This window comes from Bos taurus, chromosome 2 (genome assembly GCF_002263795.3).
Source record: "Bos taurus isolate L1 Dominette 01449 registration number 42190680 breed Hereford chromosome 2, ARS-UCD2.0, whole genome shotgun sequence".
Lineage (NCBI taxonomy): Eukaryota > Metazoa > Chordata > Mammalia > Artiodactyla > Bovidae > Bos > Bos taurus.
In genome coordinates this window covers 62,463,350-62,480,531 of record NC_037329.1, presented here as the reverse complement: position 1 = coordinate 62,480,531, position 17,182 = coordinate 62,463,350, and the positions used below count along the sequence as shown (strand labels likewise).

Genomic DNA, 17,182 nt, shown 5'->3' with positions numbered 1-17,182 from the left:
TTTCTCAAGAGGCAGGTCAGGTGGTCTGGTATTCCCATCTCTTTCAGAATTTTCCACAGTTTATTGTGATCCACACAGTCAAAGGCTTTGGCATAGTCAATAAAGCAGAAATAGATGTTTTTCTGGAACTCTCTTGCTTTTTCCATGATACAGCAGATGTTGGCAATTTGATCTCTGGTTCCTCTGCCTTTTCTAAAACAAGCTTGAACATCAGGAAGTTCACGGTTCACATATTTCTGAAGCCTGCCTTGGAGAATTTTGAGCATTACTTTACTAGCATGTGAGATGAGTGCAATTGTGTGGTAGTTTGAGCATTCTTTGGCATTGCCTTTCTTTGGGATCGGAATGGAAACTGACCTTTTCCAGTCCTGTGGCCACTGCTGAGTTTTCCAAATTTGCTGGCATATTGAGTGCAGCACTTTCACGGCATCATCTTTCAGGCTTTGAAATAGATCAACTGGAATTCCATCACCTCCACTAGCTTTGTTCGTAGTGAAGCTTCCTAAGGCCCACTTGACTTCACATTCCAGGATGTTTGGCTCTAGGTCAGTGATCACACCATCGTGATTATCTGGGATGGGAAGATCTTTTTTGTACAGTTCTTCTGTGTATTCTTGCCACCTCTTCTTGATATCTTCTGCTTCTGTTAGGTCCATACCATTTCTGTCCTTTATCGAGCCCATCTTTGCATGAAATGTTCCCTTGGTATCTCTAATTTTCTTGAAGAGATCTCTAGTCTTTCCCATTCTGTTGTTTTCCTCTATTTCTTTGCATTGATCACTGAAAAAGGCTTTCTTTTTTTTTTTTTTTTTTGAAGAAGGCTTTCTTATCTCTTCTTGCTATTCTTTGGAAGTCTGCATTCAGATATTTATATCTTTCCTTTTCTCCTTTGCTTTTCACTTCTCTTCTTTTCACAGCTATTTGTAAGGCCTCCCCAGACAGCCATTTTGCTTTTTTGCATTTCTTTTCCATGGGGATGGTCTTGATTCCTGTCTCCTGTACAATGTCACGAACCTCATTCCATAGCTCATCAGGCACTCTATCTATCAGATCTAGGCCCTTAAATCTATTTCTCACTTCCACTGTATAATCATAAGGGATTTGATTTAGGTCATACCTGAATGGTCTAGTGGTTTTCCCTACTTTCTTCAATTTAAGTCTGAATTTGGTAATAAGGAGCTCACGATCTGAGCCACAGTCAACTCTTGGTCTTGTTTTTTTATATGCCTAAGTCATCAACAAATCCTGTTGGCAAGACTCCATGATATAGCCCCTGTCTGACCTTTTCTCACCATTCTTTTTTAAGCACATCTCTTTCTTCGATCTGGTTCAACACCCATTTTCTTTGTTGTTGTTGTTCAATCGCTAAATTGTGTCTCACTCTTTGAGACCCCATGGACTTAGCATACCAGTCTCCTCTGTCTTCCACTATCTCCCAGAGTTTGCTCAAACTCATGTCCATTGAGTTGGTGATTCCATCCAACCATCTCATCCTCTGTCGTCCCCTTCTCCTCCTGCCCTCAACCTTTCCCAGCATCAGGGTCTTTTCCAATGAGGCAGCTCTTTGCATCAGGTGGTCAAACATGGGAGCTTCAGCATCAGTCCTTCCAATGAATATTCAGGCTCAATGTCCTTTAGAATTGACCCATTTGCTTTGTGACCCACAAAAGGAGGGTGCTGGCCTAGCTAACCTCTGAGGTGCCTGCTAGACCCCAGAGTCTAGATGCCTAATCACAGAGGGGAGTGGACACTGAGCAAGTGTGCACCGTGTGCCAGGTGCTCTACCTTTGTTATTCATTCATCCTTCTACCAGTGCAGTGAGGCAGGTATCACTATCCCCCCCTGAAGAGATGAGGCAACTGAGACTGATGCTTCTGATTGCCAAACCAGGGCCTCCACCACTTGCCTCCTCATTAACCAGGCCTGATTTTGTTGGGGATGACAATGAGCCCAGGTCCTAGTGAATCATCAAGTCAAGATTAGTCACAACCAGTTTTGGTGACCATGTGCTGTTTTACTCATGGTTGGTACTGATGCAGGCCTGAGAGATACAAAGACAAGACTGTTGAGGGTTCCTGGGAAAGTGTTTTCTCCTTCATGAGAGAAAAAGGAGTAGAAGAGAAAGCCCTTTATGCCTCACTCCTGCTGCTTCAGGCTTTGGATATTATCAGGAAAAGAAGTGAGGCTGGAGGCGTCGTCAGTCTATGGCAAGCAAGAGGCAGAGATGGGACGCATCTAAGGATGCAGGAGGAAAGGATACGTTTGGTCGTTGATGGTCTCATTGAGGCTGGTATGCCTATCTCTGGGCTTTTTCTCCAGCAAATCACAAATATCCTTATGAATGAAGCCATGCAAGTTGAAAATCCTGTCACATGGAACTCAATGCATCCTGACACAGAAGTAACTTGCCAAGGAAATGCAGCTAGGAAGTGGCAGCACCAGGCTGCAAAGCCGAATCTGTCTCTGGAACTACATACTTTTTAAACATGATTTCTTGTTATCTGTTTCTCTTTTTCAACATTCTATAAGCTCTATGAATGTGAGGGAGCTTATACTTTTTTTTACTTGCTATTGTGGTCTGGGCAGCTAGCGTGGTACCTGGCATTTAATAGGTAGTTAATAAATATACATGAAAAGAATAAATTACTTAAAGTATAACAGAGAGGGAAAGGAAGGTAAAGAAGTGGAGACAAGTGCAACAACTCTTTTAAAAAGACTGGCTTAGAGGAGAGAGAATAAGTGATGGTTACAAAGGACAAAGAGAACAGCGAGACTGTTAATATGACAGATGGGAGAAAAGGATGGGAGAGACATAGGATTCTCAAATCAAGACTGTCTATGGCCAACCCCAGGTGGCATAATTTACATGGCATTACATGTGGATGACACCTCCTATGGCTGTGTGATGCAGCAGCCCAGCTGCGTATAAGAAAGAAGCGATTACTGATGGAAATAAAGATAGAGCCAAGGCTTAGAGCACAGGTTAGCCCTAATTGGGGTACTCATTCTTTGAGATTGGACAAACAAATATATTAGGGATAAAGTGAAAGGCAGGAAATAAGAACAGTTTTTGCCAAACAACCTAATTTTTTCGTTCCATAGGAGATGAAGCCACCTGACTATGAGGGAGCTGGGTTGTGTGAAAAGCTTAAGGAAAGTGAAGAGGATTTGGAAGGGAAGGGGAAATTGACTAAAGACAAGTAAAAGGATGTAACTAAACCCCGAGCTACTCTTCAAGGATCATGGACCTGGTCCAGCACCAACAGAGGGCCCTGGCAGACCTGGGATCATCACAGAGAAAGGAAAGGAGGCACCAGGATTAAGTGGTGAAGGCTAGAAGGGTGTCTTCCATCACAATCTCTGATCTACAAATGGTTTCAAAACTAATTTTAAAGTTATCAGGACTCAGAAAGCATTGTCCTATTGGAATTATTGTTTATACTGGTTCAGTTCTCCAGCAAGCAACCTGCCAAAGCCCATTTATCCTTTAAGGTCCCTGAAGTCCTGAGCTAATGCTGTATTAATACTTGAATGTCACCTCTCATGACTGTGAATTAACAATCTTTTAAGGGAAGGGAAAAGGTATTATTCCAAGTTACAGAACAGTAAGCCAGGAACACTTCTGCCCACTATCCATCTCTGAGTCTCTCCCACAGTATTCCTGCCTAACGTGTAGTGAGAGTTTTGGTCAGGCCCAGCCCCTTTGGTAGAACGAAGCCTCTATGCACCCAGAACTTGTTAGTTGCATTCACTGACAGGCACTGGACGGTATGCATTTGTAAAGGGACCAAGAGCTCCCCCAGGAGTTCTGAATTGCACACTACAGACAACGCCCTCACTCAGGCTTAGGGGAATGCACTGTTGGAGAAGGGCACACTCTCAGGCAAATCTCTCTTTGGTGGAGAGGTCATTTCTATGTCATAATGCTTGACCAATGAAAGGGTCTTTAGAGTTTGACCTAGCAGTTCTGTTGCTAAAAATCTACCTTATTAAAATACCTGCACAATTTTAAATTTTAAACTAACTTTTAAAGGATATTGGGTACTGTAAATACGTCAGTGCATCATAAATTAACTATAAATAGAATAGTCTCCCAGTGAAAATACCAAAGGACCTTTTCTTTTTCTTTCTTTTTTTTTTTAATCTAACAAGCTGATTCTAAAGTTCACATGGAAAAATAAACATACTAGAAAAACCAAAAGTTTTCTGAAAATGAGAAGAAATGAGAGAGACAAACCCTAGCAGATATTAAAATGCACTGTTAAAACTACAATAATTAAGTCAACTATACTCCAATAGAAATTTATTTAAAAAACTATAATAATTAACAGAATTACCTGGAGAGTAACCTGTGAACAGACATGCAGTTCAATTCAATAGGCAAGAGCCCAGAAATAAACACAAATGCTTGTGAAAAATTGCTATTGGATCAAGGATGTCTGTTCAAGCCAGTGGGGAATGGCATTGGAACAACTGGGTTGTCAGGGAGCAAAAAAGAACTGAATCTCTCATCTGATCCCTATACCTAATAAATTCCAGATGACTCTAGATATAAACAATAAAGAGAAAAACTCTAAAAGTATTAGGATAAAGTACGAGAGAATATCTTATAATAAAGGAATGGAGGCAAGTCAGAAATAGAGACAAAGATGTAGAGAACAAACATCTGGACGCTAGGGGGTGAGGGGGGTTGGGACAAATTAGGAGACTGGAATTGACATCCATACACTAATATGTATAAGTAGATAATTAATGAGAATGTGCTCAGTGCTCTGTGGTGACCTAAATGGGAAGGAAATCCAAAAGAGAGGGGATATGTGTATTCATACAGCTGATTCATTTCACTGTACAGTAGAAACTAACACAACATTGTTAAACAATTATACCTCAATTAAAAAAAAAAAAAGGAATCAGGGGTTTTCCTGGTGGTCCAGTGGTTCAGACTCCGAGTTCCCAAGGAAGGGGGCCTGGGGCTCAATTCCTCATCAGAGAACTAGATCTTGCATATTGCAACTAAAAATCCCACAGGACACAAAGAAGACCTGGCACAGCCAAATACATTTAAAAAATATATATCCATTACAAAGTTCTTCCTTTCTTAAAAATTTAAAAGGAATGCAGAGTAGGACTCAGTCATTTCTGGGGGTCATTACTCTACCCACCACTAAGCTGATGCCTCTTCTGTCCCAGCCACCAAGGATACAGCAGGACCACAGACACACGACCCTGGCCTGATAGAGTTCACATCCCCTCTGGGGGTTGGGGGAAGGGAGACAATAAACACAAATAAAATAAATCCTGTGCAATGGTGATTAGTTCTATGGAAAGGAGCAGAGCAAGAAAGGATTCAAAGGCAAGTTGAAGCTTGGTGGAGGGATTTAGAGCCAGGAAGCTTCCTGGGTGGCTCAGTGGTAAAGAACCCACCTGCCAATATAGGAGGCTTGGGCTTAATCCCTGGGTCAGGAAGATCCGCTGGAGAAGGAAATGGCAACCTACTCCAGAATTCCTGCTGGGAAATCCCATGGACAGAGGAGCCTGGTGGGCTCGTCTGTGGGGTCGCAAAGAGTCAGACACCACTGAGCAACTAAGCATGCACACACAGCCCTCACTGGTGTGAAGATCTGGAGAAGGTGAGGGAGCTGCTGTGCACACACCTGGGGAAGAGCATTTCAGGTGGAGGGACAGCAAGTGCAAAGGCCTGGAGGCTACTGTGCATCTAATACGTTCATAGGGCAGAAGGTGACCAGTGTAACTGGGGGAGGGTCAGAGAGACGTGAAGGAAAAAGGCCAGAGACAGTGGGGAATCTTTTTCCTCCAAGTAAGATAGAGCCTCTGGATGAATCTGAGCAGAGATGTAACAAGATCTGCCTCCTAAAATTCTATTCAAATGCAAGGGAGGAAGCGAAGACGCTATCATGGTAATTGTGGTAGAGAGTAATAACGTGGTTCATGGTATTATCAGTGGAGGTAAAGAGAAGCAATTTGATTTTATGATATGACAGGATATGACACATATGCTAGCCAGGTCTACAGACAGTTTGTAGGGTGTGAGAGAAATGGATAAGTCAAGGATGACCCTAAAGCTTTGAGGTCTGAGCATTGGAAAGATGGAGCTGCCATCACTGGAGAAAGAGGTTCATGAGAGAAGCAGATTGGAGGGTGATAATTAGTTCAGTCTTGGAATATTAATCTTGAGAGTCTATGTTAATATTAATAAATGTTAATAAAAATGTTAATTTTGAGACTTCCAAGTAGAGCTACTGAATGGGCAGTTGTAAATCCAAATCTTGAGTTCAGAAAAGAAGGCTAATTAGAGATACAAACTGGGAGTCAGAGAAATGGCATTTAAAAACATGCAATAGGAGAGGGTGAGGAGAAAAGGGAACCCTCTTACACTGTTGGTGGGAATGCAAACTAGTACCTCCACTAAGGAGAACAGTGTGGAGATTCCTTAAAAAACTGGAAACAGAACTGCCTTATGACCCAGCAATCCCACTGCTGGGCATGCACACCGAGGAAACCAGAATTGAAAGAGACATGTGTACCCCAATGTTCATCGCAGCACTGTTTATAATAGCCAGGACATGGAAGCAACCTAGATGTCCATCGGCAGATGAATGGATAAGAAAGCTATGGTACATATACACAATGGAGTATTACTCAGCCATTAAAAAGAAAACATTTGAATCAGTTCTAATGAGGTGGATGAAACTGGAGCCTATTATACAGAGTGAAGTAAGCCAGAAAGAAAAATACCAATACAGTATACTAACGCATATATATGGAATTTAGAAAGATGGTAACGATAACCCTGTATGCGAGACAGCAAAAGAAACGCTGATGTATAGAACAGTCTTTTGGACTCTGTGGGAGAGAGCGAGGGTGAGATGATTTGGGAGAATGGCATTGAAACATGTATAATATCATATAAGAAACGAATAAGTCCAGGTTTGATGCAGGATACTGGATGCTTGGGGCTGGTGCACTGGGATGACCCAGAGGGATGGTATGGGGAGGGAGGTGGGAGGAGGGTTCAGGATGGGGAACACGTGTACACCCGTGGCGGATTCATGTTGATGTATGGCAAAACCAATACAATATTGTAAAGTAATTAGCCTCCAATTAAAATAAATAAATTAAAAATAAAAGCACGCAATAGGGACCTCTCTGGTGGTTCAGGGGCTATGACTGAGTCCCCAGTGTAGGAGGCTCAGGTTTGGTCCCTGTCAGGGAAATAGATCCCACACGCTGCAACTAAGAGTTTGCACGCTGCAACTAAAAACCTGCCACAGCCAAATACATAAATAAATATCTTTTAAATAAAACAAATAAATAAAAACACAAGCTTGAACAATGGGCCACCCATTGGCAAAGCAAATGTCTGAACCCAGATCTTGCTCCTGCCTTTCTACATTGGAGATTTGAGGTGGAGAACTGGCTATTTTCCTTATCCTTTGTCTTGCTTAGAACAATTCATTTCTATTTTTCTTTTTTTTTTAGTAGGAAAGTATTTCATGTTAAATTTAGAAGCCAAAAACCAGATAATAAACACCAAAAAGGTAAATAACCTCTAATCTTATTAAGCATAATCACTCTTAGCCATTTGATAGATTTCCTTTCAGACTCTTGATGATGTCTATATTTTGTATGCCGCATGATGCCCAAAAAGTATTAGTTAGTTTTACTTTTTAATAAAGAAATATGGGGCTTCTTTGATGGCTCAGTGGTAAAGAATTCACCTGCCAGGCAGGAGATGTGGGTTCGATCTCTGGGTCAGGAAGATCCCCAGGAGAAGGAAATGGTAACCCACTCTAGTATTGGTGCCTGGGAGATCCCATGGACAGAGGAGCCTGGTGGGCTAGAGTCCAGGGAGTGGCAAAACAGTTCGACATGACTTAGCAACTAAACAACAACAAAGAAATATGAGAAAGGAAACGCAGTGCCCCTTGGGAGAGTCACCTAGCAAATATCCATCCATGAAATAGCGTCACTATCCGATTGCAGGCTCTCTGCCAAAGATGCTTCATTTTGCAGAAGTGCCTCGCCCTAGGCTGTGCGACCACTCAGCTCTGCCGTCTACAGAGCACACAAGGAGCCTAGTTCTCTGATGTGCAGCTGTGGCACCGGGTGGATAAACACATAAATGGGCACTTGGTTGGTGTGACTGTCTTATGGTTAACGTGCCTCACCACCACAGGACTTCCGCCCACAGTTGGGTGAGAGGCTGGTTCTGTGGCAGCAGGAAATTTACTTCCTTATACAAACTGTTAGGTTCAGGAAAAGTTATTCAGCAGTCGTGTCATAGTGCAAAGACAAAACCCATGGGAATTCATTTTGTCTTTTTAGTTCCCAGAACATCTCATTCAGAGAGGAACTGTCATCTTTCTATTCCTGACCTGGTACAAGGCTCAGAGCTAATGACCTGCCTGCATTTTGCCTGAAATCTTCGAAAATGTGAGACCCAAAGAGAGAGCAGCTGCTCCAAATACTGATTTGCAAAGGGAGTAGAGGGTGTGGGGCAAAACCTGCTGGCCCCTCTCCTACCCTAACCCTCCCCACTCCCTCCCCCATCCTTCCAGCTGCTCCTGCCAGGACAAGCTGAATCTGTGACATGACCACAGGGGCCCCAGAGTCAAGGATTTTATCACCATGGAGGTCAGTGATCTCTTGCCACAATGCCCGCAGGACACTTAGCCTCACTCAATCCTGCTAGAGGCCGACAGGATGTGCTGGTAAAAGCACAGGTTTTAAAAGCAATACACCTGGGCTTAAATACCACCTTGATCAAGTTACTTAATCCCAGACTAAGTTTTCACACCTGCAAAATTGGCATGATAATATCCACAAGTCTGTGCTGCAAGACTAAATAAAATGTCTACAGATCCCCTGGCCCATAGGGGTCACAGCAAATGTATTTCCTGTTTCTGTTCATGAAGACCTGCCTTGCTGACATGGACACTCTCTTTCTCTCTGCATGCTCCTTCTGGGGACCTCAGGAGGCCATCTGACAACACACTTCCTCTTTAGCATCTTCAGTACGGCTCTAGAAAGGGAATCACGCGTCACAACCTTGACATTTTTGTTGATACTAAAATAGACGTAAAGTGAAGTGCCAAGACTCACAGTCACAGTTCAGGGCCTAAAGAGGGTTCAAAATGAAAATGACCTGGGGGAAAAAATTAATTTGGGAAAATGTGAGTAACTCTGTTTGGGGGGAAGTGTAGGTTTCCACCCAAGTTGTCCCAACCGTGACAGTTGATGAAGAGGGTGGCGTAACAGCAGTCTAGGTATAGAAAAGTCATTCCTATCCTGGGGTCTGAGGGGTCTCGTAGGGTGAGAACTGCTGCTTGGGTCCAGGTGAGGCCTCTAGAAGAATCATGTGTGTGGTCCCGAGAGGAATGCCTGAGTCCTGCTGTTATGAATGGCTTCCATCAGATATCTCACTGACACTTCACAGAGTCCTCCCAGAGGAAATGGGGAAGCAAGAGATAAGCCACCTCATCCTTTTCCACTTAGGCATCATTAGAGGATACACAGCAGACAGCAGTGCAGAATATAAAAGCAATTTCAACTTAAAGCTTCTAGTTTTAAGAAAATTTCTGCAAATGAGTGTTAAGTGCCTCAATGTGACAGGTGGGATAAAGGCTGACTCAATACAGAACTGTATTTGCATCCTAGAATATGTGTCTCTTTCACACTTGTGCACCTTCACAAAAGCCCTTCATTCTTCCTGATCTCAGTCCCAGAGTGAACAGTGGTTGTATCCAAGGTCAATCCTGGTGCCCAATTCCATGCTGGCCATTGATGTGGGTGTGAGCGTGTAACACAGTTCTCACAAAAAGATGGAAAGCAAAGGTGCTAGAGGAAGAGGAAGTTCTGGGAAGAGTTTTTCTCACTAATTAAATTCCATTTATTTATCTACCTTTTTTTTTTTTTTGGCTGTGTTGCAGGCTTGTGACCTCAGTTTCCCAACCAGGGATTGAATTCAGGCCCTCAGCAGTGAGAGCACAGAGCCCTAACCACTGGACAGACAGGGAATTCCCTTTTCCCACTAATTAAACAAAAAAGAACATTAAACAAAAAGTTCCTTTTATTCTGCCAGACACTGTCATGTCTGTGTGTGAAACCTGGAACCATGGCAGCCACTTTGTGACAGGGAGGGAGCTAAGCTGATATGAAAAGGACTGCAAAGTGGACAGAATCTTTTTTTTTTTTTTTTTTTCTTAATTAATTTACTTATTTTTGGCTGCACTGGGTCTTAGTTGCTGTGTGAAAGCTTTCTCCAGTTGCAGCAAGCAAGGGCTATGCTTCGTTGCAGTGCACAGGCTTCTTACTGTGGTAGCTTCTCTTGCTGCAGAGCACAGACCCTAGGTGTGAAGGCTTCAGTAGTTGCTACTCTCGGGCTCTGGAGCACAGGCTCAGTAGTTGTGACACATTGGCCTAGTTGCTCTGAGGCATGTGGAATCTTCCCAGACCAGGGTTGGAACTCAAGTCCCCTGCATTGCCAGGTGGATTCCTATCCACTGTGCCACTAGGGAAGTCCTTTTTTTTTTTTTTTTTAAACTACATGTTCCAACCTGGGAGGATTCGATGAGGAGTTGTTGTTTTTAACAATTTATTTACTTATCTGGCTGAACTGGATCTTCTTGGTGTGTGTGGGCTTTCTCAAGTTGCTGCAAGTGGGAGCTGCTCTCTATTTGTGGTGCTCAGGCTTCTCACTGTGGTGGACTCTCTTCTTGCAGAGCGTAGGCTCTAGGTGCATGGGCTTCACTAGCTGCAGCACAAAGCACAGTGGTTTCGGCTTGTAGGCCCTAGATCAGGGGCTCAGTAGCTGTGGCTTGTGGTCTCTAGAGCATGGGCTCAGTAGTTGTGGCTCACGGGCTTAGTTGCTTCACAGCAGGTGGGATCTTCCCAGACTAGATATCAAACCACAGTAGCAGGCAGATTTTTAACCACTGGACCACCAGGGAAGTCCTGAATCTGGGGTTTTGATGACACTCTTGAAGGCAATGAACTACTCAGCCCTGGCGGCTATTCTATCTCAAGATTTCTTGCTAAGTGAGATGATACATTTTCCTTATAGTTGTAGCTACTTGGGGTTTTCTGTGCATTGCCACTAAAAGCATACTGATACATGACTTAAAGTCAATTTTTAGTGTTCTCATTTAATCATATAAATAGTCACAAGGCTAAATTGTCTTTCTCCGAATCTTCTAGTTTGCTTTGTGAAGGGTTGGGAGAAACTGAGGGCACTGTGAGGGAAGGAAAGCACAGTCTCTCTTGACTGTCCATAATCTGAGACCAGCGTTTGCCTGAATGATTGTTTGTTTCTCTGGAGATGGGTGGTGACTTTTCTACGTTTTACTAGGATGTGTGTATGTGTGTGTTTTGAAGATGAGGATACACTTGGACAACTTTTTGTAAAAGTGAGGACATGAGGGAAGAGCTATAGGAGTACTGTTGTTGTTGTTTGGTTTGGGTTTTTTTGTTTTGTTTTTGTTTTTTGTGAGAGGTTTTTGGGAAGTCTGTACTTGGAGAGTCAAGGCCTTTTTTTTTTGCCCTGCCCAAGAGCACCTGGCCAAGGGGGTGAGTGGTCACAATAATCCAATCTATTTCTGGCACAGCCTTCACCCACCTGAGAGAAGGGATGCGTTTTTCCTAATCCATACAAAGGCACCATAACGGCTAGTGATAGCCTTATGGGTGATACTGTTCAAGGCCAGTAACAAAGTGTGGTCTAGAGGTCATGAAGCAGATAAGAGGATCCATGGCCATATTTTGCTCACAGCTGCTCTGGAAGTCCAGGAAGCAGACTTCAGCAACAGCAGGAGAGAGCTCTTTGAAACAGATGTTCTTGATAATTCCAGGCACACACCACTGTGTCTGAAAATTCCTTTAAATATTTCATCACTGACCAGGTGTGATTACATGTGTGCTAGTTGGTTTAGGCATCATCTCTAAGCATATTGGCTGTCCAAAGAAACAATACACGCTCCAGTGGTGATCAGTTGGCCTTGCATCAGAAGGACCAAAACAGAGTGTTTCTGATGTCAGTCTTTTCTTCAATACTTTGCTGATCACAACCGTGAACATCAGAAATTGCTTTTCAAGGATGAAATTAGCAACTTATTGATCAATATGATTCATGCTTAGAAATGCATTCTCATTTGGTAAAAGAAATTACGTTTAAGATATGTAGGCTGGGAAGATCCCATGGAGAAGGAAATGGCAACCCACTCCAGTATCCTTGCCTGGGAAAACCCAAGGACAGAGGGTTATAGTCCATGGAATTACAAAGAATTGGACATAACTGGGTGACTGAGCAGGAGCATGAGGCTGGACATAGTATTTTAGAGACATTTCCCACTCTTAATAGTCAGGAAGGAAGAATCTTGTACAATGAGGAATGATTGTTCCAAAATGATCTCATATCCAGCCACTGTTTCTAAGCACTATTGGTTGCCAAAGCCCACTGTAACCCAAACTGAATTCAGCCTCTGGGATGTTGGACTGATCAGAGCAACTTTAATAGCAGAGAGCTGGAACCTCCACTGAAGTTACCGAAGTGGTTTTGGGGACCGTTTTGGTCCCTGCTGTTTGCTAACAAATGTTCATGTAATAAGTGTCTGAAGGGGTGGCAGAGTTGATCTGAAGCTTGTTTTTATTATAATAAGATTGTGAGCATCCACTGAAATCTCCCCAAACCATCCCTGAGCTTAGTTTGCAATAGGCACTATCCTCAATGGCAATATAGAGTGAGGTTCCTTTAGGAAGTTTTGAGAGCAATGGATTTCATCCTGGGGAATCCAACCAGAACGTGACAGACAGAACATGGTGAACACTGCATGGTCACCTAGTGGACAAACAGGTTTCTCAGCATGTGAGACACTCCTTTAAAAACCTCCAGAAATAAGGAGAAGGTAAGAGCTTCTGATATCTCACAGTACAGCTGGCTAAGGCTCAAACTATCTTAGTCTGGGCATCACAAGCAAATGTAACTTTATTTCCTACCTACACACTGGAAAAGCTTGAAATACTAGTTATATCCAGTGAAACTAAGCACAATTGTATACAACACATCATGTAAAGTGGGTAACGGTTGCCTCCTGGGGAGAAAAAACAGTTGTAATAATCTAAAAGCAGAGGTCTTATCCAAGATATGGCTTCCGTGAGGTTTATGGGAACATGGTTCCTTTTCCTGTACTGGGCTTGTGAAGAAGTTTTATCTACTACTTCCGATAGTTTTAGGTCCTATTTTCCTGGGAAAGGTGGAGGAGGGAAGAGGGATGGTAACGCCTGTTGTGTCAAAGTCTTGTCGTGGGGACCCTCTAGCTGGTGGCATCACATAACAATTGTTTAGAAAACAGGGAGATTTGGGGATTCTTGGATTTCTGTTTTACCTTACCAGGCCATTTTAATGGGGTGACTTCAGGAGCATGGATGCCGCATGGAATGAGGACATTTACACAGGCCTTTGAGGGGGTCACAACCACAGCTCGACAGAAGGGCCCTGGTTGCCTGTGTCCTAGATGGCAAAGTGAAAAGTTGGACAAGTCAGTTCACCGATAAGGTATTGAGGTCTTGTTGGGTGCTCGGCAGCACTGTGCTAGTCACCGTGACCCAGCCTTGCTAGGAATAGTCTCGTTCATAGGAAAGGCAAAACCAAACGTGTTAGCAGCCGCAAATAAAGAGGGGGACCGAAAGCCGATGCCTTCGGGTTTGTCAGGCCAGCCAATTTGTTAGTACTAATAACTACAACAACTTCAAGTTAATGCTACTTCTCCTGAGCCTTGATGTACTCTAAATTCCCTCTTCCTCCCTTTCTTCTTCCCAGTAATGAAGAATTTTGAGCATGTAATGCATTTCAGGCACTCGTGCTAGATTTTGAGAATACAGAGAGAAAAACACAAGTTACAGCCTTTTGGAACTCATGATCTTGTGTGTGTGTGTGTGTGTGTGTGTGTGTGTCTATGGGAGGGTGGTGGCAGAAAGAAAAAGACAGACAATTAAGATACAACTTGATAGGGAATTCCCTGGTACTCCAGTGGTTAGGACTCTGCACTTTCACTGCTGAGCGGGCAGGTTCAATCCCTGCTCAAGGAACTAAGATCCCACAAGCTGCCATGCACCAAAAACAAATAAAAAATAAAAGCCACCCAACTTGATAAATACTAGGCTAGTGAGGCCTCAGGTAGCTCAAAGGAGACATACCAAACTCAGAAAATATGTTGAAGCCATAAATAGGCTCCCTGGAGATGATGCCACTTGAGCTAGGTCTGAAAGGACAAGCCAAGTGCCAGGGTGGAGAAGCCAGTAGAAAGCCATCAAGTCAGCTGGCAGCACATGCAGCATTTGCTGCTGGGACTGCAGGAGGCTCAAGAAGGGTCCAGGGAATTTGGCTTTCAGTGGGCAGGACATAGGATGATTAGGAAAAAGGATGGCATCAAAGCAAGCTGGAGCACTGGGCTGAGCCTGGGTCACAGAAGAAATTGAACTTCATCTTGAAGGTGACAGAGAGTCAAAGGATTTAAAACGGAGAAGAAACAGAATATACTTTTGTTAAAGGAGGTAGGGGAGAGCCTGAAGTAGAGAAGAAAGGGACAGGGCCACGATGGTGGCTCGCAGTGTACATTTGTATACGTGTAAACCTTGTATAAAATACATAACTAATGAGAACCTACTGCACAGCACAAGGAGCTCTACGCAGTGCTCTGTGGTGACCTAAATGGGAAGGAAATCCAAAAAGAGGGGATGTGTGTATATGCATAGCTGATTCATTTTGCTATACAACAGACATCAAACACAACATTGTAAAGCAACTATACGCCAATAAATTAAAAAAAAAAAAAAAGAGCCCATTCAGGTGTATTTATTCATAATATCAGTTTACTCTTATAGGTAGTCTATAGATTAAGATTTTTAAGTTGGAGCCTCATTAGTTTCTAATACTCATACCTGAGTCCAGGAATGTTATTTTTCATTCCTGGGAAATCATGTTGCTGGGCAACTCTCCATCTGTTGCTTCAACAATTCTTCAATGGTTCTTTGCTTCAGAGAGAAGGTGACACCACTGGGATCAAAGAAATCAGCTTTGATCTCAGCTTTAAGTTTCAAACTGATTTGAAGTCCACAGCAAAGATAATAATCTTGAAAGCTGGGTTGTCTTGAGTGACAAAGTGATTTTCTAAATTTGGAAACTTTCCCTTAAATAAGAAGAAGTAAAGTTTGGATGATAGAGAATGGAAGACCTTGGATAAGGGCAAAATATCTGAAAGGGAAAAGGGGAGAAGGAGCAAAAAGTTCATATGCAAATGTCCTAGCTTGTCTTATGGGGTGGAAACTTCCAGAAGGGATATAAGGAACCCACTCTTACATTTTGAAAAACCTGAGAACATTGGAGTTTTAGGTCAGAGGAGACTGCAGAGCACTCAAAGAAGTCCCTTACTGGGCAATGGCACTGCACCGAGGCTCCTAAGAAAGGGTGGAGAGTCAGTGTTCCCACTGGACCCCCATCTACATGCCACATGTAAGGCTTGAGGAAAACCCATTAGTATCAGTAGGGGAAGTATCAGTAGGGGATGAGAGAGTGCTAAGAAAACTGATGTACCAGAGGAAGCCTGGCATCAGGAGGAGGAGACCACAGAGTACAGAGCCTTGTGACTAAAGGAACTGTATCAGGAACTTTCAACTTTAGCAATGACAACCAAAATTCCAGCCAAGACCCATTACTTCTCAGCATCATGGGTAGAGAGGGCCCAGAGACCCTGCAGGCTGAGGGTCATTTTGTGGAAGGCAGGAGAGACCCAAAGGACCCTCCTTTCTGCACCTAAGTGCCTGAGGAGAAGGGAAACACAGCCCTGAGATAGGACGTGAATTTGAATCCACTATTTACCCCCCAGCTGACAGTTTTAAACTGGAAGAGATTGAGTTAAATTTAATAAAGAAATTATAGATGTCTTCATCAGCAAGAGCAAGAAGGGAGTTAGTCTGAAGCAGGATGGACTAAGTTCATGTATATAAGGTTACTTGGTTTTCTATTTTGCATCTGAGTTGTAGTGTGTAAACTTCTATTCTGCTTCATCTCTGTATATCTCATACACACACACACACACACACACACACAGTTTCTTTAATTCCTTCTCTGAAAAAAAATCATCATGCCAAAAAATATGCTCCAAAGTAGTAGACAACAGAAGATCCTAGGGAAGTTTGGCTTTCAAAGGAAAGGTTGAGGATTCGTTCACTTTATAGTATAGGAGGTAACCAAGTGCGATGGTTGAGACCATGCAGCCCAGTGTGCAGTCTTCAAACCCAGGTTTCACTCGGCAAGTCCTTTGTATCTCAGTGACTCCATTTCCTCCTCAGGAAAATGGAAATAACAATCACGCCCACTTTATATGGATTGATATGAATACTAACCGAGTTTTATCTGGAAAGCACTTAGAACTGTTCCTGGCATATGTGTAATGCTCTTTTAGTGTTTAACAAACAAACTCTGAGGACTTTCTTGGTGGTCCAGTGGTTAAGACCCTGCCCTCTCAATGCAGGAGACACAGGTTTGAACCCTGATTGGGTAGCTAAGATCCCTCATGCAACTCTGGTCTCAGAATGTCAAACTCTTGAGGGACTTGTGATTGAAGGCAGGGTCACATGTGAGATGGTGACTTAGAATAACAAATGTCAGCTTTTCATCCAGAATTCCAAATCTGGACAGGTCCTTTGGCCATAGCCCTTCTTTCTCTCTAAATCTGTCTAGTCAGTAGATAGAAGATTGTTTTGTCCAGGGACTTCCCTAGTGGTCCAGTGTTTAAGACTCCACGCTTCCAATGCAGGGGCTGTGGGTTCAATCCCTGGTCGGGGAACTAAGATCCCACATGCCACACAGTGCGGCCAAATTTAAATTAAAAAAAAGAATTGTTTTGTCTGTTTGTGATACTAAAGGACTGTGAAAATTAATGAGGTCAAAAGTCTGTGAAGTGCTTTGAATTTTTTAAAGGAAAAGTGAATTAAAAATAATGTAATTTTTGAGGCACTTTTTCACTACCTTTGACAATCAACTGTTTCATCATTGTTGCATTTCTTCTAGGGCTCTCCATTGACTTGCTGCCTAAAAAAAAAAGAGAGAGAGAAAGAATAGTAATCACAAATACAGTATGTTTCATGAAATGTTTGGCATTTAAGT

General features: G+C 42.9%; 1 protein-coding gene across 1 annotated transcript in view; it reads right to left on the bottom strand.

Moving 5' to 3' along the window:
* The window catches only part of TMEM163 (transmembrane protein 163), a 331,925-nt gene that overhangs the window by 301,881 nt on the left and 12,862 nt on the right, over positions 1 to 17,182 (bottom strand). Inside the window, exon 2 of the mRNA XM_024975784.2 lies at positions 17,045 to 17,107. Within this exon, the coding sequence (XP_024831552.1) occupies positions 17,045 to 17,096 (52 nt within the window). The 5' untranslated portion in view covers positions 17,097 to 17,107. The remainder of the gene's footprint in view (positions 1 to 17,044; positions 17,108 to 17,182) is intronic.